At 44.4% G+C, this 26,663-nt stretch overlaps 2 protein-coding genes across 6 annotated transcripts in view; both read right to left on the reverse strand.

Moving 5' to 3' along the window:
- Positions 1-1,545: 1,545 nt before the first annotated feature.
- Positions 1,546-13,561, reverse strand: dap (death-associated protein). The gene is made up of 4 exons (XM_076761516.1): positions 13,351-13,561; positions 12,389-12,488; positions 6,796-6,838; positions 1,546-3,528 (listed from the first exon to the last, which is right to left on the reverse strand). The coding sequence occupies exons 1-4, from the start codon at positions 13,403-13,405 to the stop codon at positions 3,409-3,411; spliced, it is 318 nt and encodes a 105-aa protein (XP_076617631.1). The 5' UTR covers positions 13,406-13,561; the 3' UTR covers positions 1,546-3,408.
- An 11,242-nt stretch (positions 13,562-24,803) lies between these two features.
- The window catches only part of ctnnd2a (catenin (cadherin-associated protein), delta 2a), a 229,627-nt gene continuing 227,767 nt past the window's right edge, over positions 24,804-26,663 (reverse strand). For 3 of the 5 annotated variants that reach the window (XM_076761327.1, XM_076761323.1, XM_076761324.1), the window contains 2 exons: positions 26,583-26,659; positions 25,060-25,624 (listed from right to left, as the gene is read on the reverse strand). In XM_076761327.1, coding sequence (XP_076617442.1) covers positions 25,205-25,624; positions 26,583-26,659 — 497 coding nt within the window. In that variant the 3' untranslated portion in view covers positions 25,060-25,204. Of the gene's footprint in view, positions 25,625-26,582; positions 26,660-26,663 lie in introns of all 5 variants that reach the window. The other 2 variants (XM_076761325.1, XM_076761326.1) reach the window with 2 other exon arrangements.

Consider the following 26,663-nt stretch of genomic DNA (forward strand, 5'->3'; position numbering starts at 1 on the left):
TATATAATTTAAATTTCTTTTTTTAGTATTCTTTGAAATGATACTGTGATGCAATCAGGGATAAAGTAGGTCCTTCTTAATGAATTCCATTTCTGAAATGCCGAAAAGTATGAATAAATGAAAATGTCTCGCAATTAAATCAGCATCAGGATTATCTACGTGTGAACTAAAAATGAACCTCGAGTGGCCGTGGCCTCGCTGATAAAAAGTGGGGAGAAGTTGGTGGAGAGCAGCTCTCTCACAGAAAAAAATCTTCTCCCAGGAGTTTTGATAACACCAAACTTGATAAAAAAAAAAAAAAAAAAAAAAAGTTCTGTATTATACTTTATCTTAGACATTTTCAACAGCGACATTAAAGAAAATAGGTTAGTTTTACATAAAATCCAGTCAGAAAGCAAGCAGTTTGGTGAAGCTGCAGCCAAAATGTCATGGTAACTTTTTTTTTTTTTTTTAAGCACTGCTGCCTTATCAAAATGAGTGCATCCAAAAAGGTCCTGATCTAAGTGACTAAATACCTTTTTCCAGCCACTGTTGCCTGTTGGCTGAGTAAACCGCAGCACCAGTTTTCAGGCAGCTAAGTCACAGAAATAACCAGTCTCAACTAGCTGAAGCCAGTTTTAATGTTCCTGAGGACCACATGCCTGACAGCTGGTGGTGTATACTCAGGGATAATGTAATTAAGTGGCAATAAATGAGAAGGACTTGCGCTGAGGGTTAAGTGCTTTACACTGTAACCTTGACTGTTTTTACAGTGTAGAAGAAGAACTGAAAAAAAGGATGTTTCAGGGTCAGACTGACCAAGACAGACAGCCTCTTCGGCCTGCTGACAGATGCTTACAAGTAAACCAGTCCTTGCATTGTCTGTTATGTGCTAAATACTCAACTAACGTTTACTGTCTGGACGAGCAATGCAAATGAATTCTGACCAAAACTCAGAGATTTAAGACTAAATCATTTCATTGTGGAATTCCAAGACATTTCTTTTTTTGCAGTGTCCACCTTTCATTCTGCTCTTCCAGGCAGTCTAATAGGGCATGGCAGAGGATGAGAGCTCTGGCACGCTGGGAGAACTATATACAACCATGGAGAGTCAAGGAGATTGTGTCGGCTTTAATGGGGTGTTTCAGCTTGCTGACAGAGGCTCGCGCCGGCTAAGGCTGCACTGGCTGGTTTATTGGGCTAACATAAACTGACAGAACACCTGGTTGCAGATGCTTGTGTAAAGATGGATTACATGCACGAACACCTGGTGCTCGCTGTGTATTGAGTGTGTGTGTGCAAATGGAAAAAAAAAAAGCAGCGGGCAACTCTTGGAGGTGCTTCTGTTTCATTTCAAAACACCAGCTGAGCCCTAATCCCTCAGCGCTGGGTGCTAATTCACCATGGGACGCTCAAATACTTGAGGTGAGGCACAGGTCACAGTCCATCAAGCAGGACTATTCCAAACTTCAGAGTATAAACTATGGGATCATTCACCTTCTCTGTTATTGAGCAGAAAACTTTTTTACACACTCATTTCATTCAAACAGACACACTGACAAAGCCTTTTTTTTTAAGATAGTCTATATCTTTATTTACTATGACAACCGCACCTAATACCTAAGTCCACTCAATGACTAAAGATTTATACAATTTGAACAATTTACTCAAGAAAAAGAACTGAGCAAAAACAAATATAAAACTCTTTCAAACTTAAATTAACGTAGGCAATCGTTCCTTCTTGGCAAGATAAATTTCTTTCTTTCTTTCCTGGAAACCTGAACATTAGTGTTGAAACATACGACACTTGAGTGTAAGGGGATGGGTGATTAAGGAGACGGGTAGCACGTGTTGGTGTGTGTTGATATGCATCGTTTTAAGGAAACGCCGAACTGGATTTTGGTGGCTGATGCAGATTTCTGATATGTCACACCTGCAGATAGTCTGGAACATAGAAACAGACGTACTGCATTTTGCTTGCGAGCTGACAAACCCTCACGTGGCTGACATAATTGTTCAAACACTTTTCTATGGAATGTACCTTGAATGCACCTTTCATCTTGCAGTGAAGAGCCTCGCTGTTTTCTAAACTGCTTCTCTGCAATGCTTTGCTAAACTTGTAATAAAAGCACATTACTCCCTGTGACGTTCAGGCTAATGTTACTGCAAACACAAAGCACCCCGCAGCCGCTTCGCAGTAAATGAATTTCTTTAGATTTCATTACTTTTTTGGCTGCATTTTCATTCCAGTCGACTCTGGTGTGTAGCGGATAACTCCATGTGAGTCAAATGAGACAAAGAAAAAAAAATCTTGAAATCAAAGCAATGAGGCACTGCTGCGAGACTTTCACTAAGAAGTAGTTTGAGTTTGCATTAAAATTAGATGGATATGATTACAGCTCCAGCAAGGCGGGCACAAATGGAGAGCAGATCAGAGATCAGTGAGCCTCCTCTCTGCCAAGTAAAAGGTAAGAACAGTGACACAGAAGGAAACTGTAGCACAAGCTACCCAGGTTTTGATATGGTGCAAGAGCTAGTTTAGCTTCTGCAGCTAGCTATCTCGAGTCATGCCACTAATGACATGTATCAAGTAGCTACTTGATTATTGACAGCCACCATTACAGAGAAAGGGTTATGTTTTGCATCCCACTGGTTCTCCTCGTTCAGCATCTATTATATTGAAAATGTCCAATTTATATTACTGCATGTATTTAGCTGCTTAGACTGTGGTCCATGCTGTAACCGTGCAATTTGGAAAGTCTGATGACAGACGCTCATCAAACTGAGTTTTGCGATTTGGAAGTTGCTTTCTGTGTTTCTTTTTGGTTTATGTGGATGATGTAAAAACTGGTATCCACCTCATGATTTGTTGATTGGTTCTTTTGGTCAGCGAAGATCATAGGTAGAAGGCTGGAGCTTGGGCTCAATACTGTGATGTGATTGGTTGGTCAGTTGGCCTGATTGATAGGTTGCTGTGATTGGCTGGTTGCTGCGACGTGCGGTACTGGTCAGCACATCGCTGGGGTGAGAGTTCCCCCCCAACAGACTCAGATCTGAGATCAGTTTCTTCATTAATGTTTGATCCTAGAGTGATAGCCATTTTAGAAGACCCTCCAGGCACTTACACCACCTTAAGACAATACAACTGTCAGAACAATCCCTCTTAAGGAGAGGACTGAAAAGTGCAGAACTAATAGTGCAGCACCAATGCAGGTGGGGTGTAAAGGGTGGGACTTCTACAATGGCTGGTTTGGCATTGGGTGTCTGTTGCTGATAAATTTCTCATACATGTCATGTAAATAACAAAAACTACTCTGATTAACTGGCAGATCTGCGCCTGGGTGGGGAAGCGTCTTCATCCTATGTGTTCCTTTGGGGAAGGCCGGCTGGTGGAGTTAGCGTAGCCGTTAGCGTAGCCCGCTGCCCGGCTCACTTGCGGGGCTGGTGGATGTGCTGGTTGATGTGCTGGACGGGCGGCAGCTTGGGGACACAAGGCTGGGGCTTCTGGTGGGCCACCTGGGCAGCTGCAGGGGTGAAGTCCTTATCACCCTGAACAGGACACAGTCAGTCAATAGTATTCAAGGGGAAAAGAATGAACCGCACTCACTGCTTTGCACGGAAAGCTAAGAGACTCGAGTTCAAACTGCAGAATTAGGTTCATGCATTGTCTTCCCACCCATGTACCACTATACATTATTTAATACATTACATTAATATTTAATATTGTAATTGGGGGAAAGATCAGTGGAACGGATATCAACTGGACAGTGAACAGGGATGTGTGCAGTGTTTCGTAGTTTGCGTCTATGGCTGTGCACACTATGTGCAGTATATGCCCCATTTTTAAATCCTTTCTCTCAGATAATCATAACAACAATGAGGAAATCCCCAAAGTGCATGCAGGGTGAAGTATGGAGCACTCATCTGTCCCCGCTCATCTGCTCCGCAGCCTCAATCTCTTATTCCAAGAAAAAGGCACATAAACAGCCTCGCTTCTAAATCGGATCAAAGCAGGCGTTCGATCATTCACAGAGGAATGCGGAATTTTAATAAGCCTTAGTGCAATCATGACTCCATTCCTTTCTTCTTTCTTTTTATCTTTACCTGCCAGCATTGGCGTCTCTCTTCCTCTGTGTTTCTGTGTCTTTTCTGTCTTGCTCCCGTTCCCTACACCTCCCGTTCTTCACCGCTTTGAGTCAGACACCTTCATTTACCTGTTTTCTCGCGCTACTCGTCTCTCTCGCCTTCTTCACCCCGATCCCATTTACGAGAGAAACATTAGTTCAAGTGGATGGATGAAATTTATGGCTGTGGCTCCGCGCGCTCACTTATCTTGGGTTGTGAAATGCGTTTAACATACAGCACCGTGGGGGTGGGCTGGAAACCCGTTGCAATGATGAAAAGCACACATTAAACGCACTTTGTCTCATACATGATGGAAGTGGATTAATACTGAAGCTTTAATTCTCTCATTTAAAGCCCTGGATCGGAGGATTTAGTTAAGTTGCCGTTTCACTGAAGCGCCTCATCTGTCCAGATGTTGTGGATGTTACTACTCCATCATTAACATAATAAACACATGCTTCCCTCATATTCTCATTTCTTAGGATGAAGTTATACAACTGGTGTAATCAACGCCCTCCTGCTGAACTTTGCTCGCCCACACCATCCTCGTCTGACCCTAATCCTCTCTTTATGTGTCTGTTGGTTTATTACTGCATTAGCGCAACTTTTTCCTGCATGTGTGTGTGCGTAGGTGAGCGCTACATATTTACAGGGTGTGTGTGTGTGTGTGTGTGTATGTTTCTTTCATTAAAAGCCGATTCCGCAGCCAACTGCATGGGATGTGGACTGATTTGACCTCCAGTTGGCCTTCCTCTCTCTTCCGCAGCTCAAAGCTTCTCTCTCCTCCATCGCTGTCCGACTGAAGCGGAAGTATGGCAGCGAATGCAATAAATTAACTGGATTACTGCACCGCACTGTGCACAGAAGTCATGCTGATTGGCCATTTCTGTAGGTGATATTTGCGACGTTTTGTTTCCAAATCTAATTTTCCTTTTAGTGTTTTTTTTTAAGATTTCAGTGAAAATGTGTTTAAGGCATATTAACGTATTTTCTCCGGGTGAGGTACTGACCTCTAATACTGTTTTTACGTCCATGTGGCTCCAGGAGATCTAGTGGTTGATCTTTTTGAAACTTATATTCTCAATAAGGATATTTAACAAGTAGAAAAAAATCAGTAATTTCTTTCAATGCATTTTGAGATTTTGCCCACATCCACATGTTTTTTCTTTGAGAAATATGGGCTTTTTTATGCAAATGATTCTAAAGCAGAACTGTGTCAGCCTATATGCGTTTTCTCTCTCTCTGTTTAAAACATTCAAAGGCTGTCCTGTTAAGATACACTTTTCAACAATGTGTTACTTCTTGGATTTCATGAGTATAACTTTTTGGGGGTACACAATAGAAGTTTCTGATGAGATCTGATCCCCCGTGGGGCGGAGGACATGTGATCTGAATGCAGATGTTACCTGATCTAACCAGCCTAACTTCAGATACCCACCCTAAGCACCTTTGGTCGAATAAGTTTTACAGGCGAGCATCTGAGAATGCCATTCTGCCATTCAAAGAGAAAGCAAAGATAGAAAGCGCATAGCGAGGAAATGGCCTGGTTTTTACATTGAAATAAAATCCCTGCAGACCACAAACTACACACACACAGAAAGAGAGAGAGAGACCGAAGTGTTTCACTTAGCCCCTAAAAGACTTTTCTGAGCATCTGTGCAGTGCTAGCCTCTGGGCTTGATGGCAGTGATAGGGGGCGAATGGGAAGGCTAGAGGAGGATCGGGGGATAAATGGGATGCCTGCCACCTTGCTGATATCACCGCAATCTTCCGCAAACAATCTACCTGGTCTGACAGGCAGGGAACGGAGCCATGCAGGGACTCAAGGACAGTTTTTCACACGAACACACACACACATGCACACAAACAGGGCTATTCACAGACTTTGACCCGCTTTTCTAAGTGGCAGGTCGAGGCTGTCAGAGACTAAACAAACACACACAGAGGTCAACGCAGTTAAAGCAATACCTGGATCTTATAATGTACTCTAACATTTGGCTGACTACCTTTGAGAAGCTTCAGTTTCTGTTGAGGCTGTGCCAGAGAGGCGCTGACTTCACTCTGCGCTCATTTTTATGGTGCAGTTTACGATACGGCTGCACTGAGCTGCGTTATACTGTATCGTTAAGTGTCACCAGATTAAACATTATGAGAGGAAAATGCATTATACACAACGATTAGATATATAAAAGAGTGTGGTTCTTATATTTTTTTACATTTTCCAGTTGAGAAGTGTCAATATTTTCTCGCTCTCTTAATTAATTTTCAGGCTGCAAACAGTGACAAATTAATATATTCCAACAAAAGGATCCAAACACTCCATATGTTCAAAACCAATCACAGCTGTGTTCTGCGGTTTAGCGACTGGCATGCAGAGTATTGATTTACAGATAAAAAAATAAAATAAAACACAGCATTATCTTTAATTGCAGAGATATAATTACTGATCCTAATCCTCTATTTTATCACATGTTCTCTCTGTCTGGCGATCCGCTGCTACTCTCCTCATTTTCTTCTCCTCCCCCTGCTTTGCCTGATTTTCCCTCTTCTCTCTCACTCTATCTCAGCGTTAAGCCTCTACCTCTCCCTGTAGAGCTCATGTCCCAGATATAAACCACCTTATAATGCGTATTTCAACACTGCTGGTGGTCTGTGTGTGTGCGTCTGACAGTGTATGTGTGTGTGTCTTACCTTTGTAACCACTCCAGACACAATCATGGGGGCCTTTGGTGGACTAAAAGGCAGAACAAGAGGAAAAGAAAATTATTTACAGAACAATATACAATTTAGTAAGCAGAGTGTGTGTCCAGGGCTTTATTCTGCGGTGACTGTGCGTAACGTAATCATTGTGTGTGTAGGTTAACGGTGCAGTTTAGTGTGTATACAGTTTGGCAACATCTACAAAAGTTTACCTTATTTGGCTGCTTTAAAACCTCAAAAAGTGACAGTGAGCCTGAATTTGAACATTCCAAGTTGTTGAAACACACAACACCCACGGTCTCACTCTGTCTAGCATCACACAAACACACACACACACACACACACACACACACACAGGCACACACACCGGATGGACCTGCCAGCAGCTTAAATAGCTCCCATTCATCCTGGCCAAACACTGGGGCTCACAGCTTCTGGATGAGAAGTGGGAGGGGGGGAGGGAGGGAGGGAGGTGGGAGAAGGCTGAAGCTATGAGAGGAAAAGAGAGCTAAAGAGGAGGATGATGATAAATGAAAGGATTTGGAAAGGAGGAGAAAAGGAGAGGAAGAAGAAGAGGAAAGAAGGGGGACGAAGGGGTAAAGACAGGTCAGGGCAGATAGAGGAGGGGGAGGAGTGGCGAGGGGGAGGTGAGAGGGCCGGGTGGACAGGGGAGCGAAATACCAATATAATAATAGACTGTTAGAGGAGAGGAGAGGAGGATGGAGGAGAAGGGGAGGCGAGCACTCATTCAGAGAAAGGGAAGGAACGCAGGCAGAGAAAAGGATGAGGAGGAGGAGGAATGCGGAACCTGAGGTAAGTATCGACCTTGACATGACAAACGAGCGCCGTCTAATTTTACGGCATCGTCACCCCCCCGGCAAAAGAGTACAGTTGTGGTAGCCACCTTCAAAACTCCACTCAAAGACATTAGCTACAGCAGCAAGCACGTCCGACTTAGGGCTTACCTCATTAACAGTCTAATGTGTTGAAAAGATGAAAAGTTTCTCACACAGATCGTAAAAACCACAACCTCAGCAGTGGGAATCTAAGCACCTGGGAAAACTGAACATCTGAAGCATCTGCTGGTTTATTTCATGTGCACAACTTTTTAATCACAATCAGTCAACAGTTACCGACTCTCAACACATCTGGCTAACCTCCATCTCTGCAATCAGCATCCTGGCACTCAATAGCCCTGTGCTACTTATCTTAATGAGAATATTTACACCTTGCTATTAACTTAATGCTTGGAATTTCACTGATTATCCCTCACTAGCCACTTGTCAAAATGCGGGGTTGAGAGGCTCTCTATTAGCATGTCAATTAGCTAAAATATGGCATATTAGCGCCGCAAGCTTTCCTCATTCAAATGAATGCTCTGCTAGCTGTGAAGTGGTGCTGCTAGCTTTGTGCTAACATTTGGCTTGAAAGTAGAGTTAAAAAAAAAAAATTTCATCTGGGGGATATAGAGAGAATACACGTGCATACGGCAAGTGCCAAATGAAGAAAACTCGAAAAAACAGCTGTATGAAAATGCTAACAGGGGACTCATTACATGTGCTGGGGTGAAAGAACCTGTTGGTTAAACTTTAATCGTGAACCCACCTGGCGAGGTGTCATGCTGCATGTAGGCACAACAACTTTGCATGTTCTAATCTGATCCACCCAGACTTGCGGTTTACACCATGCTGCGGAGACATGCGGCACATCTGTGCAGTCGCCGCCTCAGTTTCAATATCAACTGAAGCTACAGTGAGGTGTGACACCGTGGGGTTGAGGTGAAAAGGCACGCTCGGTTGGATATGCGTTCGCATACTGAGACGGCGTGGGCTGGTGTTCACTTCACGCTGGTTTATCACATGTCTCTATTCCACCGAATGTCTATCTCACTTGATGCTATCTGCAGATGGATCCTGAAGCATCGAAAAACATGCTGCAAAAAAAAAAAAAAAAAAAAAAGCCAAGGGTGGAGGAAGAAGTCAGCCCTGCGTCTGAAGCATCAAACTTCTGCCTCTTGTTACTCAGACTGGACAGTCGGGCCAGAGAGAAAGCCAGCAGGCAGATAAGACACGACTACACAGACAGACAGGAGTGAGGGGTGTAAGCCTGTCAGAGAGACAGACAGCTAACAAGCATCTGACTCCTTCAAACGGGTAATACATTTTTTATTTTTTTTTTAGTCAGACATCAAGACGAGAGTAAGATTTTCAGCAGGCTGGCAGTTAAATCCACAGATACTGTGCAGTCACATTCGGCAGACAGACTCAAATGACAGGTTTTACTAACGCTTGCTAAATAGATGACAGACACTCAGTTTAAGACTTTTTTAATCACGCGTCACAACAGGCCCCGATACCCCAATCGAGATGCCACACAGAAGCTTCAGCCATAAGATTATGCTGACACCTCTATTCTCTCCGTGTGGTGAAACGGAGCGGAGATACCCCGAGAAGGGCGCGCACAGAGCGAGGAAGCAGAGGTAATAAAGACCTCTGCTGTGGTTTGGGCTGCGTGTGGAGACAGATGGAGCCTGCAGGGGGCAGTAGAGAGCTGCGAGGAAACCTGGGGAGGAGTCGCTTTTGTGCCAGGCGAGGAGAGGAGTTAGAGGGAAGGAGACGGAGGGAAGAGGGAGAGGGAGGCACGGAATGGAAATCTGAACTAATAACTCCAATTTCTGAGCATTAACATGTCTGTGTGCTGTTTTCTCCTCAGTCTTCAGCTCTGAAACCACACCTCAGCACCACCGCCACGACCCCACCCATCTCTCTGTGCTTCAGAGCAGCAGGAAGTTTGTTGCCGTGGGCGAAGTGGTGGTTGCTATAGAAACTGATGCCTGTTGCCTGTCTCTCCTCCTCCTCCTTCCTCCCCCCTCCACCCTTCCTCTCTCTCTCTCTCTCTCTCTCCCTCTCTCAACTTTTCACCATGAGCTGTCAGCTCACTGCACATTTCACAACAATTCCTCCATACTGTGTATGTGCGCGGTGATTAAGCCGAGCGTACACGCGGCACCGCCCGCTCTTCGTCTCAGGCTCTGGAACATTTCCACCTCTCACCAGAATATGTAGGAGAGGTGACAGTGCAACTGCCATGAGGCCTGCCATCGCCTTGGATGCAGTGGAGCTGGCAGCCTCGTCCAAACGACGTGTGAGCGGTTCATAAACTATACATCCGACACGTTAAGTGATGAGAGAACATATGTTCCTCTGTTTGCCTCCTTCCCCATGTCTCTCCTGCTTCTTCTTCTCTGAACTCTCAGTGAACACCACATTTTTTACACAGAAGAAGGAACAGTGGATCTTTTCCTGATGCATTTGAAAAACACATTCACCTGACAGTTAGCGGGCAGGCAGCCTCTCACGGGTCAGCAGTTTGCTCCGGCTTATGCCTCTCTTTCTTGCCTGTGCCGTCTCTCACCCGATAAAACCTCTCCTCTTTCTTATCTCCATATCGCCGTGGCATCCCTCGCTTCCCATACCATAATACTCCCCCCCTCTCCTCCTCGCCATAATCCCAGCCACCTATCGCTCTCCCTCGCTCTCTCTTTGCCCCATCTGTCCATCTCGGCTAGATTGGGTACGGCAGGTGTTCCCCTGACTACAACGCTTCACTGGCTGCTACTAATGCGAAATTTACCCAGTAGCCACCTGCTAGACGTCCATCAGCGTGACACAGAGAGGGACAGACAGAGTGTGTGAGTGAGAGAGCTTCGCTGACTGTATTTACTGATGGAGTGCAGTTACTAAGCCTCTCTTTTTGGACGCACTGACAGGTAATTTTTAGTTTAAGATAAACATTTCACAGAAGGAAGGCAAACCTGCGTTTACACAGCCGGGCCAAGAGGAGTTTATCAAGCTAAAGGATGATTCTAAATGGTTTCCCTCCGTGATTTAAATGCACAATTTGTCTAATTTATTTTCACAGCCCGAGCAATGATTCCTCTTCTTTGACTGCGAGCTCTGCAAGCTTTTGGGGAACTAAACAACATAAACATGAAAGCAACTGATGAGCAAAAATTTACGCATTGAGGGAAAAGAGTCCGAGATGTTTCAACCCATAAATGTATATCATTGTTTAATGTGACACATTCATCGTGTCTTCGAGTAAGACTGTATGCAAATAATAAAACAAATAAACAAATAATCATTATCTGTAGCTCCAGCGGAATTCTCAAAGACCTCCAGTGTGACTCCACAACCTCTGAAGAACATCAACGGGCTGGAATGACGGTGACTACTCGACCAGCGTCTGCTACGACTGGAATGAAGGACGGCCTCTCTTATAGTCTGGAGTGCTCTCTCTTCCTCAAGCAGGCATTTACCCTTGAGAAGCACATATAAGCCAAGCTTGCATGTTGTTTTTGTACTTCTGTTATCTTCTTGACCTGACTTTTTGTGTTAATGCTCTGCCTATCATGGCAACTCATCTCGGCACAAAGGAGAAGGGAGCAAAGAAAATGATTTCTGGCCACAGACAGGCTTAATACTATTCCTGCTCTGAAAATGTATAATTTAGTGTGTGTGTGTGTGTGTGTGTGGGCGTGCGTGTGTTTAAAGTACATGAGCGCAAACTTTCTTCACAGTTGGCGATGTTCTTGAACCCTGCTCACTGCTGTACGCTGCACGCCAGTTCTCATTCATCGCCTCTCATTAACACACACACACACACACACACACACACACACACACACACACACACACACACGCAATCTGATATGTGGTGTGAATGCGCCACCTGTACTGATTTGCACATAGCTGACGAGTCCTCATGAATATTGAGTGGACATATGTGGCTGTGGAAGCACACGCACACGACTGCACTGAAAATAAGCTTGCACCACCTCCGTGGCAGAACGCAGTGACCTCAGTACAAACACCGCATTCAAGCAGCAAATGCCAAAACATGCTAAAAAGGAAACAGAACAATTATTGACACTGGCATACAGAGGCAGTGTGATGTAAAACATGCAAACCAAGGCTGCTTATGGCAAACAATAGCGACTGCTGAATGGGCCGCTCAAGTTAATGCTGTAATTACGCAGTAATTATGTTGTTTACCGAATTAGCTGGGGAAGAGTACACAACACGTCTGCTGCAAAACTGCCTACAGTATAGCCTTATAGAAAAGTGGAAGCAGCTAAATTGCTTAGTTGACAATTCGCAGTGTGTGTGTGTGTGTGGGTGTGATTAGCATCTTACAAATCAGCACCAAGTGGTACGTTGCACAATTGAACTGTACAGAGTACCAAACCAGTTTCACCTCTGCGGTAAATGTATGGAGCTGCTTGTGTGTGTCTTCACTGTGTGGATGGATGGATTATGAGACAATGGGGCCTCGAGCACAGACATGACACGGTCCCACCTCCCCTACACAAGACACTTATGCCTAGTCCACACGAACATGGCTATGACCTTTCATCCACACACAAACGCAGTTTTAGATCATTGTGCGTCTCTTTGTGATCACTTCATTGACTTTCCAATAAGAAATCTTGACAATCACTTCAAATAGAGGCTCTGACCCAGGGACCAAAGGGGTGAGGAGGCCCCTGAACCGCAATCCCTCCATGACTGTGTGGGTGTGGTACCTGCTGCTGACGTACTCCTCTTCATCCTCTTCTTTCTGCGGTGGTTCTGCAGCAGCGGCGGCCTGGTGCTTCTGCACTATCCTCATACCTCCTGCCTTCACTGCAACACACACAGGTCGGGACACAGATTACCACATGAAGTGACACAATTATTTAAGAATAGATGCTCATTAAAAATGATGAAATGTAAAAAAAATCCTACTTCACTTGCCTCTGTTATTGGGACTTCATCTTAATAATCAAATGTATGACTGAGGTTAAATCAGCTGTGTTGGCATGCAGCTTTCCTGCCCACGTGTCCTTGACCAAGACCCTGAGCTGTGAGCAGCTGCAGGGTTGCTGTTGCTGGCCTTGACCTTTTGGCCTCATTGCAGACGTATGATCATAGAAATGAGAATGCCAGTGGTCTCTTCAGAGCTCATACACCGACATTAACATATGTGCATGTTTGTTTAACGGCCTCTGTGTGCCGGAGGCCTCCCACTAATCACGGTTTGGGTGCGAGGTGCATCTCTTATCTTACTGTGCTATCAGTCCTGCAGAGGCCCAGCGCCCTGCCACACCGCTCATGTCCACGTACACCTTATCTGTCGTTCTGCTGCCTACATCCACCAGGCTGGAGCCTACGACCTCCACGTCAGCGCCACCCAGCAGCGCTAAACGCAACACTGTACCTAAAACCTGAACAGTTGAGTGCAGATCGCTACACTCGGACCAGGTTTAATGATGTTGCGGGATCGCACGCCAATCAGGAAGTAGAGAAATGTGCGAAATTGTGAAATAGGGCAGATCACAGTGCACGCAGCCGTGAACGCTAAGGCACGTTCTCAATCGAAGTGTAGTGATTACACTAACACTCATCACCATCATGTGACTTTTGATTTAAGATTCAGCAGAAACAAAGGCCTCCAGCTGCGTATAGGAAGCTCTGAAAAACAACCCAGCAGCCAGAGGAGCCTTACCTGCAGGGAGACGTCCTCCTTTGGTTTCGATTTTCTCCTTCGGCGGGGATGACATGTCGGCTCCGATCTGCGGTCTGCGACGAGAAGGAACCGGAGCGTCTGACACAAGCAGATTCCCGCTTTATTCTGCCTCAAATTGTGGACTTCACTTCAGTCTGGATCGTCAACGTGGCTTTTTCCTGAGCATTGTTTGGAAACGGTGCGTGATGACGTCAGACGGGACCGTTGAGGAGCGCGATGACGTTGGTCGGTGACCTGCGTGTCATGTGCATGAAGCTGATCTGAGTGTGTGCGTTGGTTAAAAAGCACTGAAGCCAAATCAGATGAGCACAGCAGTGTACACAGTATAGCCCGTATGAAAAAGAGACATTTCATTTTAATGAAATACGAAAAATAATATGTGCAAATTATGTCTTCTCTAATTGGTTATCTAATTATTCCAGCTGATCCAGTTGATCCCCTCCAAACTGAATGCATGTGTGGGCAACAAATAACTGCAGCATGAATGACAGTTCAGAAAAAAATGGGACTGCATCCACAAAGAAGCTGTCAACAAAGCAAAGTATCAGGACGTTAAGTGCTTTGCAAAGGAAAATGTAATCAGAAGATCTGATTGAGCTCATGAGCAGATGTCTGACTAAAATATTTTGCAAATACCAATTATGGGAATAAATACTATGGCCCTCCAAACACACATAATTGTAAGTACCTACTAGATGTCCACCTGCACAGCTTCTAAAACTGAAGCTGTCATTAGAGCGAACCTCTTCTAATGAAGCAGCCAGTTTCCATCTCTCACCTCTGAGCCCACCGTCATGTCAAAATAGCAGGAAGAGAAGCAGCAGCAGCAGGATGAGCTGATAAAAGGCAAAAGAGACAACCGAGCAGAGAGAAAAAAGAGAACTGCACTCGGCGTGTGTGACAGCGGTGACCTCTGTGGCCACCTACTTTCTGTTTTCACGCTGTAGCCACAGTGGTTCATTAATTGGCTGACATGACAGTGTCCTTGGGCAGAGCTGAGAATTGCAGGCGAAGCCTCGAGGTGTTATAGGTAAAAGAGAAAATAGCATAAAAATAAATAAGAGTGAAGGATGATAATTTCAAGCCATGCATGTGCCTCTGTTCATAAACTACAAGACTAAGAACCAAGTCTATATTGTGCATGTACAGGATGCTATGTGTGCTTGTTGAGCGGCTGTTTATAGTTGTTAGTTAAAATGAGAAAACATGATGTGATGTGTGAGCGGGGTAATGAGTCCGATGAGTGTGCACACTTTCACATGTGTGGTCACGGTGATGCATGCAGGCCAGTTGTCAACTCTGTAATGGCATAATTGCAGTATGAAGTGGCAGCTGCGTTCTTCACTCAGACCATCAGAAGAAGTGACGTTCACTGTGCTCACAGTGTGCACGCACACACAAACACACACACACGCACGCGCGCACACACACAGAGCTGCGCACACACCATTTTTAATGAGTACATTTGAATTATTCATTGAAATACACAAGACAAATATTAAGATTACAGATGCAATCAGATCATTTCCAAGACCTGCTTATACACCCCCAAGTTTTACTGCACGCACGCACACGCATACGCACACACGCACGCGCACGCGCACGCACACGCACACACACACACAGCTGATGAGCAATTGGTTTTGGCCGTGGAGAGGTGGTCCTAGCCTCACATTTATCCTCAAAGTGCAAGAGTCTGTTGCCAGGGCATTAGTGCCCCTGAGGGGCGTGTTGACAACCAATCAAAAGGCCAGGAGTTCACTCACAGGTCAGGATGCAGTCTGCTGATAGAAGTATGAATTGTGATGTCTCATTAAAATGTTTGGACTTTAACTCTTATTTAACAAGACAAGTTGATTAAGATGTCATTCTTCTTGATGTACTGTAGCCTAGGGAAGTTTATCTGGTGGAGAGAGAAGACTGTACACAATGCAGAGGGGGGAGAAGTACTCAGATCATTCACTTGAGTAAAAGCAGCAACAGCACAGTGTAGAAATAGAGTTGCAAGTAAATGCCATGCGTTCAAAATGTTATTTAAGTTGAAGTACAAAAGCACTGGCATCAAAATATACTTAAAGTACCAAAAAGTAGTCATCATGCAAAATAGTCCATGAACATGTGGGCCTAATTATAACTACTCTATATAATGCTGGGTAGCTTAATCTATATTAGTACACCATATGTAATTTGTTGATAATATGTTGTATTAAAAACCAGAATCTGTAAGATTTTTATTGACATTAAGACTCAGTGATCACAGCTGTGTGTGTAAATCACATCTGCCTGATTCATATTGGAACTTTAAAGAAATGGTGTTTTATTTAAAGCTTAATTGCTTCTAAAAATTTGCTTGTAACACTTATTAAAAGACAAAAGTGAAAAAGTGTCTTCGCCAAGCATCCATATGCATCAGAAAGCCATTTCCTCACACTCATAAGAAGGATTTCAAAATCACAGAATTTTGCAGTTTTACTTACCCGTTAAAAATACATTTTTCAAGAGGCAATTCATAACTGAGGGTGCTTCAGCGATTAGACGATAACCTAAATGAAAGGGGTACTTCAGTGCACTTCCATGAAGTTGGGGCACTTGTGGGAGACAGTTAAAAAAAAAAAATGGACAAAATTAAAGCAGCAGAGGCCAAGATATCCGAACTTTTCGTCTTTATATGATCAGGATTTAACATGTCCCGTAGTGCAGCATCTTTGCTAAACCGCTAATGTCTGGTCAATGATCGCATCTTTCAAACAAGCTTGTAACTTTGCCTAAATTTGTAGGCATGAGATAACCCTGATGACATCACAATGACATCATGGCATGAGTTATTTTCTTTCAGCTTTTGGAAAGCTCCCTCCAGAGCCACATAAGACATCATGTAACTGATTTCATTGGCTGAGTAGTAAAGCAAAAATAAATATTGGAAAAAACATTATTTTTAACATCAAGATATTGATTTCAAGTATATCCAACAACTCAAAGTGCAACCCAATCACCTGTGTGTGTGTGTGTGTGTGTGTGTGTGTGTGTGTGTGTGTGTGTGTGTGTTTTTGGCAGGTTTCTGCCCGTCTCTGCATGCATCCATAACTGCATGCATGCAAGTGTGTGTGCATATGTGGCCACTAGATGGGAGAATGCAGCTTTGCTACATGAGACGCATCTCCAGTTGTGTATGTGGGCGTTTGTGTCCTGCAGGATTCGACGTTGCTGTCACTCCAACAGAGCTCGGCCTGTGATGTCCCAGAAAAACTGAAGAGTCATTGATAGAAACTGCACGACTCCGAAGCGAAAGACAAATGCAGAGCTCTGCATCCAGCTCATTTTTCCGCCCTCTCACACTTTCTTTTTTGTGTCACCCCCCCCACACCCTTTTTTTTCTCTTCCTCAGCTTTTCCTCTCTCTGACATGCACACACACACACACACACACACACATGCAAAACTGAGAGAGAGGGAGAGCATTCATTACTCAGGGTGAAAATACATGGCACACATTCAAACTGCCATAGGTGAAATCCTCTTCAGAAGTCAGTGATCTCAACACCTGCCCAAGGCTGATATGACTGTGTGTGAGTGTGTGTGTGTGTGTGTGTGTATGTGTGTGTGTTGCCTGGGCCTTTGAGAGGAGCACTCTCAGTGACGGCTTACAGAGAGACAGAATGAGGACGTCACAGGTGAGTGAATTTGCTCAAACTGACAGGTGTACACACACAGATACACGCACAGTCTCGCACACACATGCAATCATGCCTCTGACACATACATGCTCTCTGTTTCTCTCTCTCTCCCCCTCACACACACACACACACACACACACACACACACACACACAGCTCTGTGAGAGCCAGCTGGGTCCTCTGCAGCAACACTATCACACATGAATAACCAAGGATTCTTCTCTGCTCTGCAGCATTGACTATTCAATACCTGTCAGGGGCACCTTATGGCGTGTGTGTGTGGTGTGTGTGGTGTGTGTGGTGTGTGTGTACGTGTGCACATGTTGTTGTGTGCATGTGTGTGCATGTGACAGAGAACCATCTATATGAGTGTACACGTAGTTACATGTGTCCATGTAAATCATAGTCAAGCTCAACCTAGTGGAAAGAGAGGACAGGAAAGAGAGGAGTGGTGCAAGAAGCAGATTGATTGGTAATAATGTGATGCTATATTGATCACCATAGGTTTACTGTCTTTGCTCTAGTTCTCTTCTACGTGGAGCATGAGGTCAAGACCAGTTAGAAAACAGTACATCTGCCTTTACATACTGTAAAGCTAATATTCCAGCTGCCTCAAGACTGGGTGCACCCGAGGTAACCACCATTTTAATGGCACCACGGAGACATCTGAGAGCAAACTACTCACTCATCTCTGTATGGTTTTGGCGTTATTGATGGATTCTGTTCAGTATGATGAAAGGTACCCTGGTTGTGCTTTGTTCTGCATACTGGATCGAATTCAGTGGCTGCTGTGTTAATAAAAACCCAAGTAAAATCCAACGTTTTTTTTTTCAATCTCCACCCGAGCACAGGTTTATGTTGAGAACGATTTCAGCCATAGTTTCTCATCGTGTCTCAAAAAACACTCACTTTTAGAAGAACTGCCATGAAATTTTGCACAGACATTCATGGCTCCCGGAGGACAAAGCCTAATGACTTCAGTGCGCCTACGTACGAGCTACGTTTAGTGCTGACTAGCAAACGTTAGCATGCAAACATACTAAATGAATATGGGTGACATGGTTACTTTCACACTTGCTGAACTTCAACATTGTCACTGAGCATGTTAGCATGCCGGTGTTAGCGTGTAGCTCAAAGCCCCACTGTGCCTGTACAATTCAGAACCAAATCAGCCTGCCTTTAACTCTTAACATTGTTTAGATGTAAGTGGATCATCTTTGTGACTTATTTACTCTTGCACAGCTGTCTCTTAAAGGACCATATCCAGCATATCTGCAAGATTTAGCACAGTTTTAGACTTCCATTTTTTCCTTGGTCAAGGATTTCCATATTGCGTGAAAATGGCAGTAGTTGACTGCCAAATTACTTTGTGTGAATGGGTTCATAATGCGATCTTCTATGTAATATTAAGCTAAACCTCTGCCCCCCAAACTAGGAGAGAAGTAGAAGAGTGCACTCAGAGGAGTGCAGGTCTCTGCCAGGTGAGTCTGGGGGCTAATGGGTGAAGCAGTTGCTGATCACCTGTGGTCCCTACCAGCTGGTTAAGGCCGATCAGTCAATAAAATAGGTTTTTCAAAAATTGTAAATCACCACAACCACGAGAGATCCTTGAGTTACAGTCATAAATGTGCATGCAAAATGTTAGGCTGCCTGACAAACACAAACACACGCACTCACACACGCACAACCAAACGAGATAAAAATGGAATGAACACCTAATAACACAACTGCACATTACACGTCTCACCTCCTTGTGCAGTTTTTCTATCATAGCTGTGATTTCTGTTAAGATTCCCAATGAGCTTTTCATGCAGGTTTTCCATCAGTAATATTTTTCTGTGGCTATCTTCAGCTGTACTAATCATCACCGTTCACTTTTAGTGTCCTGTGAAAGAATTCTTGGCAAGGATCAAATTGAAACATCCTGCCACTTCCCGCAGGTGTTAATGAACCATGATAACACCCATGTCAAACAGTAGTGAACACCTCGCTGTGGGGAACCTTCCTGCCATATTTTTTTCCTTCTGTTGCTTAGCAGGTAGATGCAGCAGAATCTATGACAGCCAGGGAAATGAGAGATGAGAGGTACATGCACTTGATTCAAATAAGTAGGCATTTGGGAGGACGGCTCTAGAGTCCTTGTTTGCCAAAACCTGTTTTTCTGCCTTCTCCTCTCCTGTACTTTCTCTTCAATCATCTCTCATCTTTGTCTTCTCTTTACCTCTCGCAGCTTCTCAGTCATCTCTATGAAGAAGCAAAGCTCAGCACACACTATTAGCCAGTAAGAGACAAACCACATTTCCAGTTTAGAAATCCAACCACACACACACACATCAATCAATATTTTGTGGATGGATCAAATCACTATGCAACCCACAATTATCACAAATCTCTGCAGTTCCCCTCAGCTCTACAGAGCTTTACAGCATCTTTTAGCTCATTGTTCTGGTTTTCCAGCACACAACATGTTCACTACTCTTATAGCATTGCTTTCACCCACAGCAGACAGCTGTTTTCAGCCAAAAAGCACAAAAAAATCCACTGTAAACTACCCGTCTAGCACCAAGCGATAGGCAAGATCCAGTTAGAGACTAGCCGGTGAACACAGTGGAACATTTAGCAGCAAAGAGCCACATATTTCCCTCAGGACTTGGTAGAGATCAATAACTGGAAGGAGAGTGAATACCAGACTTACATTCATCAGGGGGCCAGAAACATGAATCCAAATGAATGCTAATGTTTGTAGAAACATGCAATGCCTTACTGACAAGTTCACCATATCAACTTAAAAGATGGATAATGTGTCAGTGTTGTGTTTACAGCTTGTTGCCGCTGAACCAAAGTGCCCCCAAAAACTGCTATTTCAGGTTTCAGGGGTAAGTAATAAATAAGTTTCAAAGCAAAACAACCCTTTTCTTTACAGAAGTGCCTGTTTAACTTTGAATAATAAATTAACTTAGTGTTCTCACATATTTCTCTGAGTGTCACTCATCATTTCCTTTCATTTGATCATTTGCACCTGCTATAAACAGGAGGTGTCTCAGGGTATATGCAAATGCAAAAACTTCTTACTTCTTAAGTTGTGATGTGTTCGGAGTTTTCGAAACAGCAGCCCATATGATTTGAACTGTAGCTAGTCCCCTGAATGGGGCCCTATTTTCAGCTGCCAGCTGTTGTTGACAGTCTCCTCTTAGCTAATGAAAAATAGAAGGATTTTGGATTTTTTAAGGAAGACATAACATATTCTGGGGCATTTCTCATTTTCCATTATTTTTTCATAACTCAACAAACTAAGCTGAAGTTTTCTAGTTTATCAAAGATGTTTCCAACACCTTGCACATCTCTTGGTAACATCGGTTGCTGCTGTATTATGCCTGAAAATGTTCCATTGTTTCAAAAGTCTCCTCTCTCTCCTTCTTTTCCTTCCTTTACATCTTCCTCCTTCCACCTTCCTTGTCCTTCAAGCTCCACCTTTCCCTCTCCTTCCCTTTCAGATGAGAGCATTAATTTCTCAAGGTCTATCTGTGGCACACAGTGGCTCCATGGAGGCTCACTTCTTCTTAAACACAAATTGATTTCACGCTCAAATCCTCAGAGTATAAATCACAGACCCTCCACCTGCTCCCCACTACGCTTCTGTCTCCGTCTTCTCCCCTTACATCTCACTCTGTCTCTCCTCCCCCCCCTTTCACATCCTACCCTGGTCAGTGCTGACATGCACCTACGCGCACATCCGTGTGTGCACGCATATACGCACACTTTTGAGCCTGGCCTGAGGTGTGTGACGGCTGAAAGGGCAGGTACGCTATCAGAGTTGGAGGGAGAGGAAGGTGGGAGAGAGGGAGTGAAACAGTGAAGGCCAGAGGCATCTGCAGGGTGGAACAGGGCACTTTCTGGAAAGGCTGTGCGTAGGAAAATTGAGGAGCTATTTTCATGCCACATTAAGTTACACCAGCCTTCCACTATGGGACTGTGCTCAGACAGAGGAGGCTTGTCGCTATTGTGAAGGCTAATAATCAACGCAATGGAGTTATTACCCAACTCTACATTTCGCTGGCCTAACCAAGACAGCATCAAAGAAGGGGAAGGGAGGGAGAGAGGAGGGGGAGACATGAATTCCAATGGATTATAACAAATGCTGCTACCTCCAGCTCAGCCTCATTCACTCAATATGCTTCAAGTTCAGCTCAGCCTCCGAATGGATACGTGGATGAATGGGATCAAAGTCGTAGGAGGCGACACAAAGAGGGAACAAAACAATGGGAAAAATACAAAATGGGAATTTCCATTACTGCGCCTTTGATATCTGTCCACTGTCATTAACGTGACAGCAGAGGCTGCTGGGTGTAGGAGCCCTTAAATTGGCTTTACACATCTATATTATTATTATTATTAACACCACGTCCCACCGCTGTCACGCCGGGCCAAAGCATTATCATACAACATGCTCCCACACGCCTGTCAGTCAAGTCCCCAGTGAATATGTTTGTGTGAACAGATGATGCTATCACGATGTTAACAGTGTTGCTTGTCAGCCAGGGGGGACAACTGTGGCAAATTGTCTGTACAAAAACAGTGTAAATTTATTGACATTGTTTGCATTGTGTTGCGTCTCTGATATTTATAGAGCACTCAGAATACTACTGTATGGCTCTAAAAGATACATGTGAAAGCACATTATTGCATGAGAGCATACAATCCTATTATAGCCAATGTTGTGAATATACTGATTCTGACTACAGCAGCTGAAATGTTACTGTGTCCCAAATGTGGAACACACACACACACACACACACACACACACACACACACACACACACACAAGCACGCACACATCTTTCACAGTAATTCCAAAATCTGCTAAAACAAATGTAATTTTACTGAACATACTGGTGAAGATACTGGTGAGAAAACTACATGTCAGTGTTGTCAGCAACACATTTCATTTCAATACAAATGTGAAAAGTTTCAAGATGTTTTATAGAGACAATATGAAATGTGAAACATACAGAGAGTCACGCAATTGACAGCCTATAAGGAGGTTGTTAAAACACCCATGGACTCCCTTAAAATGCATCCACGGTGTTTTGTACTTGAAGGTGTAGTACTCGGCAGTGGAAGGCAGCAACTTGATAGCATCTTTGATTTAACCCTCCCTACCGGATAAAAGACACAAACTCCACACACCCCCAGCATTTAATGCTTTCTGTTGAAGTCTAACCACAGGAAAACAGTATACAGCTGTTTTGCAGGTTGTAGAGTATCTTCCAATTCTGAAATTGTTCACCCAAAGCCTTTGTTGTAGGGTTACTGCATGAAATTGCCGCATGTGATAAAAGCATTCCTGTTGCTGTATACTGTCCCCTTGCACACTGAATATATATTTAAAGTATCTTCTAAAAATGTTTTTGTACTCAGTAAGCATCTTTTGTGTTTACCCAGTGAGATACGTAACCAACTTCATAACCTGTTATTACTATTTCCAGCTTCCAGTTTTGTTGTTAAAAGTGTGGCTCAGAAATCTAAGGAGGCGGGCTGTGGGAAGGAAAATGCTCTGACATCATGCTATTAACTGTGTTAGATCTTCAAAGGCACCTGAAGCCCTTTTGAAGGAAAGCCGAGCTGAAACAAAGAGCACAAACATGTGAATTAATCTAAAACACATCGAGGTGTGTTGGATTAAGCTGCACCACACAGCACATGATTCACTCTGTATGCGCAAAGAAAACCTCTGACAGAGCTGCTAATTCAGGAAAGAACCGGAGGACCAAATGTGCCTAAAACATCATCTGTTAAAATGATCAACAATAGTGGAGACCATGCTGTTTGATTGCAAAGAGTCTTTTTATTTTTCCTTGTGTTCAAGTACGGTCCTCTCTCAGCAGGGTCATCTAAGAAGCATGTACACACAATAACACACAACTCGCACCAGAGCCTGAGCATCTTCAGGTGGGATTTCTCTTTTGTCTCAATTGGGGGGTAGAGGGGAGGGGAGGAGGGTGGGGGGGGAGAGGGGGGCAGATCAGCAGCTTCCACGTTTAGGTCAAGTGAACAAGAGTCCTGTTGTACACCACATAATCATTTTTTCACTGCGAACATTTGTTGCATTTAGTGACACTGACATCTGCACATAAAAATTATATATATATATTTATATTTATATTCATATATTCATAGATTTGTCATTCTATATCAACAATTCATTCTAGTGATTTTTACCTTGGTTTTTCATGTTGTAAAACTGGACAAACTGTCAGTAGGAATGCCTTGTTTGGACACTGATTTATACAGGAACGCACACACACATACACGCAACAGAGGCATACACACACTAATACACACATGCATGCATAGATACGCTCGCTCAAGTTGACATGTACACATGGGCCACCCATTCCGTCACATACAGTACATGCACACATACACAAAGGCACACACGCACGCACGCACGCGCACACACACATGTCCCCTCACGCGCACGCCCACACATGCTCAGCAAACACAGAGAGGCAGGTCTGTACATCTATGGGAGGGAGATATTACTCATGATCCCCAGCAATAAGTACGGCTTCACCTGATCAAAACACAAGAAAAGAAAAGTTACAAACAGCAGAGGGAGTCATCCAGTCATTGTCTGTAAACTTCGACAGAATGTCCCTTTAAAATCCTTTAGGACTGGCCCACGAGGTGTCAACGTTTGGCACAATGTCACGTCTCTCGCTGCTCTTTATCTCCACTGTACACTGAGATGTACGATATTCAGGGTGGCTCTTGTTGGACGGACCGGTGTCTATGCACAAGTGATGATGAGAAACCACTGAAAGTTGATATGGTCAAACATATCAGCTCCCCAAAAACGAAAAGACAAGCCTTTCCAGAGACAGAGAGTGTGCTTTAAACATACACATATATTCTTTAGGCAGTGAAAAAGCACTTTGTTGACGGGGACTCTGGAGTGTGCTCTACCAATCTGATGCTCTGGCAGCCTTGAACTGCTTTTGACGTTTGAGCGTGTCCACAACGAAATTCACTTAATGGAGAGAGAAAAACACAAATACTGCCGAGGTTTTCTCTCTGGGTAGGAAAAGGGCAAAAAACAAAGGTGTCCACTGACATCCATCCTGACGATGTCCGTCTGTTCTGCTTCTTATGCTCGTGTTTCACTTAGTTTTGTTGCTTTTGTTGTTTCAGTCAGTACTCAGTCACGGGGAAAAAAAAAATCTGAATTTCATAAGTGGCCCCATCAAAAACATGTGTAATATACACACTATATCACCCTTGATCTGTACATGGAAAATAAAAATGTATTCTTGAAAGTGAAAATTTAGAAAAGTACAAATAAAAAAAGATGTAAAAGAACAATGACAAAAAGAAGTCTCTTGATGACATTCCTTGACAACAAATTCTGTAGCCTCTGTAGACGGCAAGGCCATCTCAACAAAAGAGGGGGGATAAAAGCAGTGCTACGTTTGTCACTTGGGTGAAATGGTAAACATCCACTTCTTGCCTTGTGCCTGATGTGCTTTCATCGTTCTCTGTGCTTTTATTCCTCCTGACCTCCTCAAGGACCCTCGTGCCATCTTTGTCTCCCCTCTTTTACTCTCTCTGTCTTCAACAAAAGGTCAGGGCACTTCCTGCTCCTACAGAGTAAGAGCTCACCCTCTTCCGCTCCCCATTATTTCTTGATCCCATCTCTCTCCTCCTATCCAGGCCTCTGCGTACTCTCTCTACCTGGTCGTTTTCTCTCTTGTCTTCTTTTCATATTCCCCTGCCCACTCCTCTCTCACCCTTTCAAACACACTTCTTCATATCTACTCCCACCTTATCCACTCACCGGTGCAATGGAGCTGACTTTGAAGAAATCAAGCAGTCTGGGAAAAAAAAAAGAAAAGAGAAAAAAAAAAAAAGGGAAAATGTCGGCATGCACATGCACAGTCTCTCTTTGTCACTCGACCTGACTTCACTTTGTAACCCCCATCTAGCTCTGTCTTCCCCCTTATTTTAGAGAACACACATTTCCTGCCACTGGCTACAACTTCCTGTTTCGACATGCCCCTTACTGTCACCTTGTGTTAATCTGCTGTTGATCGCTTGCAAAAATAATCCCTTTCACACACGCACACACAGACTCTCTCTTGCCCCCCAAACATCATAGTCTAACTAGACCCAGGAGTCAGGCGAGGCCGGGTAGTGGCTGGTCTCGTAGTTCAGTTCGCTGTATGGCCGAGAGGCCGAGTAGAAGTCTACGTAGTTGCCGGTGGATTTGAGGCCCAGATGCATGCGCAGGTCTTCCCGCGGGTCTCGGGGTGGTCCGGTGGCATTCGGAGGCTGCTGGGGTTGGGCCTGCGCCTGGGCCTGCGCCTGGACCTGTGGCTGTGGCTGGGATGGAGGAGGTGGAGGTCCCTGGTCCTCATAGTAGACCTCGTCGAAGCTGCGGCTCTGGCTGTGAGGTGGAGGCTGCGGCGGCTGAGGCTGGGGGAAGGAAGGAGGGGGAGGGTAGGGGTCGTAGTCTTTTAGCACAGCTGCTGATGGGCTGTCCTGCTGGGGCTGTGGGGGCAGGACGCAGGGCTGGGCCGGGGCCTGGTGGGGGAGCAGTGGAAGTGACGGAAAAGTGGTAGGTGGGGGTGAGGTGCAGTGAGCAAGAATGGAGAGTCACAGAAGTATGTGGGAGCACAGTGAAAAGAGGAGAGGGAGATGAAGGTGGAGAGATGGAGAGGAGAGTGGCAGGTGAGCACATGGAGAAGGCAGGTTTGAAAAGCAGGCAGTACGGGTAAAAAGGCTCAGATGGGAATCAGCTGGGAAGGGACTCATGCTGTGAATTCTCTATTACATGCAGGTATTGAAGGGGGCAATTCATCTGTAATATTGTAACTCTCACAGGCTAGTTGTGTGTGTGTGTGTGTGGCTGTGTGTCTGAAAACGTAGTCATGGTGTGTGTAAAAACCCTTTGCTCACACACACAGTTGAGGTTTTTTAGCAGAGTTTAACTGCCAGTGGTAAAACCAAAACTTTGCAACCAGGCGAAGGAAATTCTACATTAATTATCTCCTGAATACAGACGATCAAGAAACCAAATTTTCAGGTCTAATCTTCCTCGTCAAAGTCTGTGATACTTTCTGTTGCTCCTCCCTCTTCACCAGCAGAGTCATTAAACAGAAGCAAATAATTAGTGCAATCAACCAAGGTAATGATTTTAATTGCCAGTCGGGTGTGGTTTCAAGTAGCAGTGGTTTGATGCTGCCTGAGCTGAGGGCGTGTCTCTGTTGCACACTCTGCCAGCGCATCTCTTATCACAGTGAGACACCTTTTGTGTGCGTGTGTGTGTGTGTGTGTGTGTGTGTGTGTGTGTGTGTGTGTGTGTATGCCTCGTCCATCAGGCTGCCATCTCTCCTAATAACTACCCTGTCAAGAGAGCATATGCCAATTTATGAGAGCCCTGACGACACGCATGCACTGCTAGGATCTGCTGCGCTGATGCTTGACTGTGTGTACATGTGAAAGTGTGGTGTAGTACATTTATAGGGTGCTATTAAGTCACCTGGTTTTGCTTGATATCATCGCTGGCGGTCAGGTAAGAGTTTCGGAACAACGTAGACGTACCGCAGGATACTTGAACTGG

This window comes from Chaetodon auriga, chromosome 21 (assembly GCF_051107435.1).
Source record: "Chaetodon auriga isolate fChaAug3 chromosome 21, fChaAug3.hap1, whole genome shotgun sequence".
In the NCBI taxonomy this organism is placed as follows: domain Eukaryota; kingdom Metazoa; phylum Chordata; class Actinopteri; order Chaetodontiformes; family Chaetodontidae; genus Chaetodon; species Chaetodon auriga.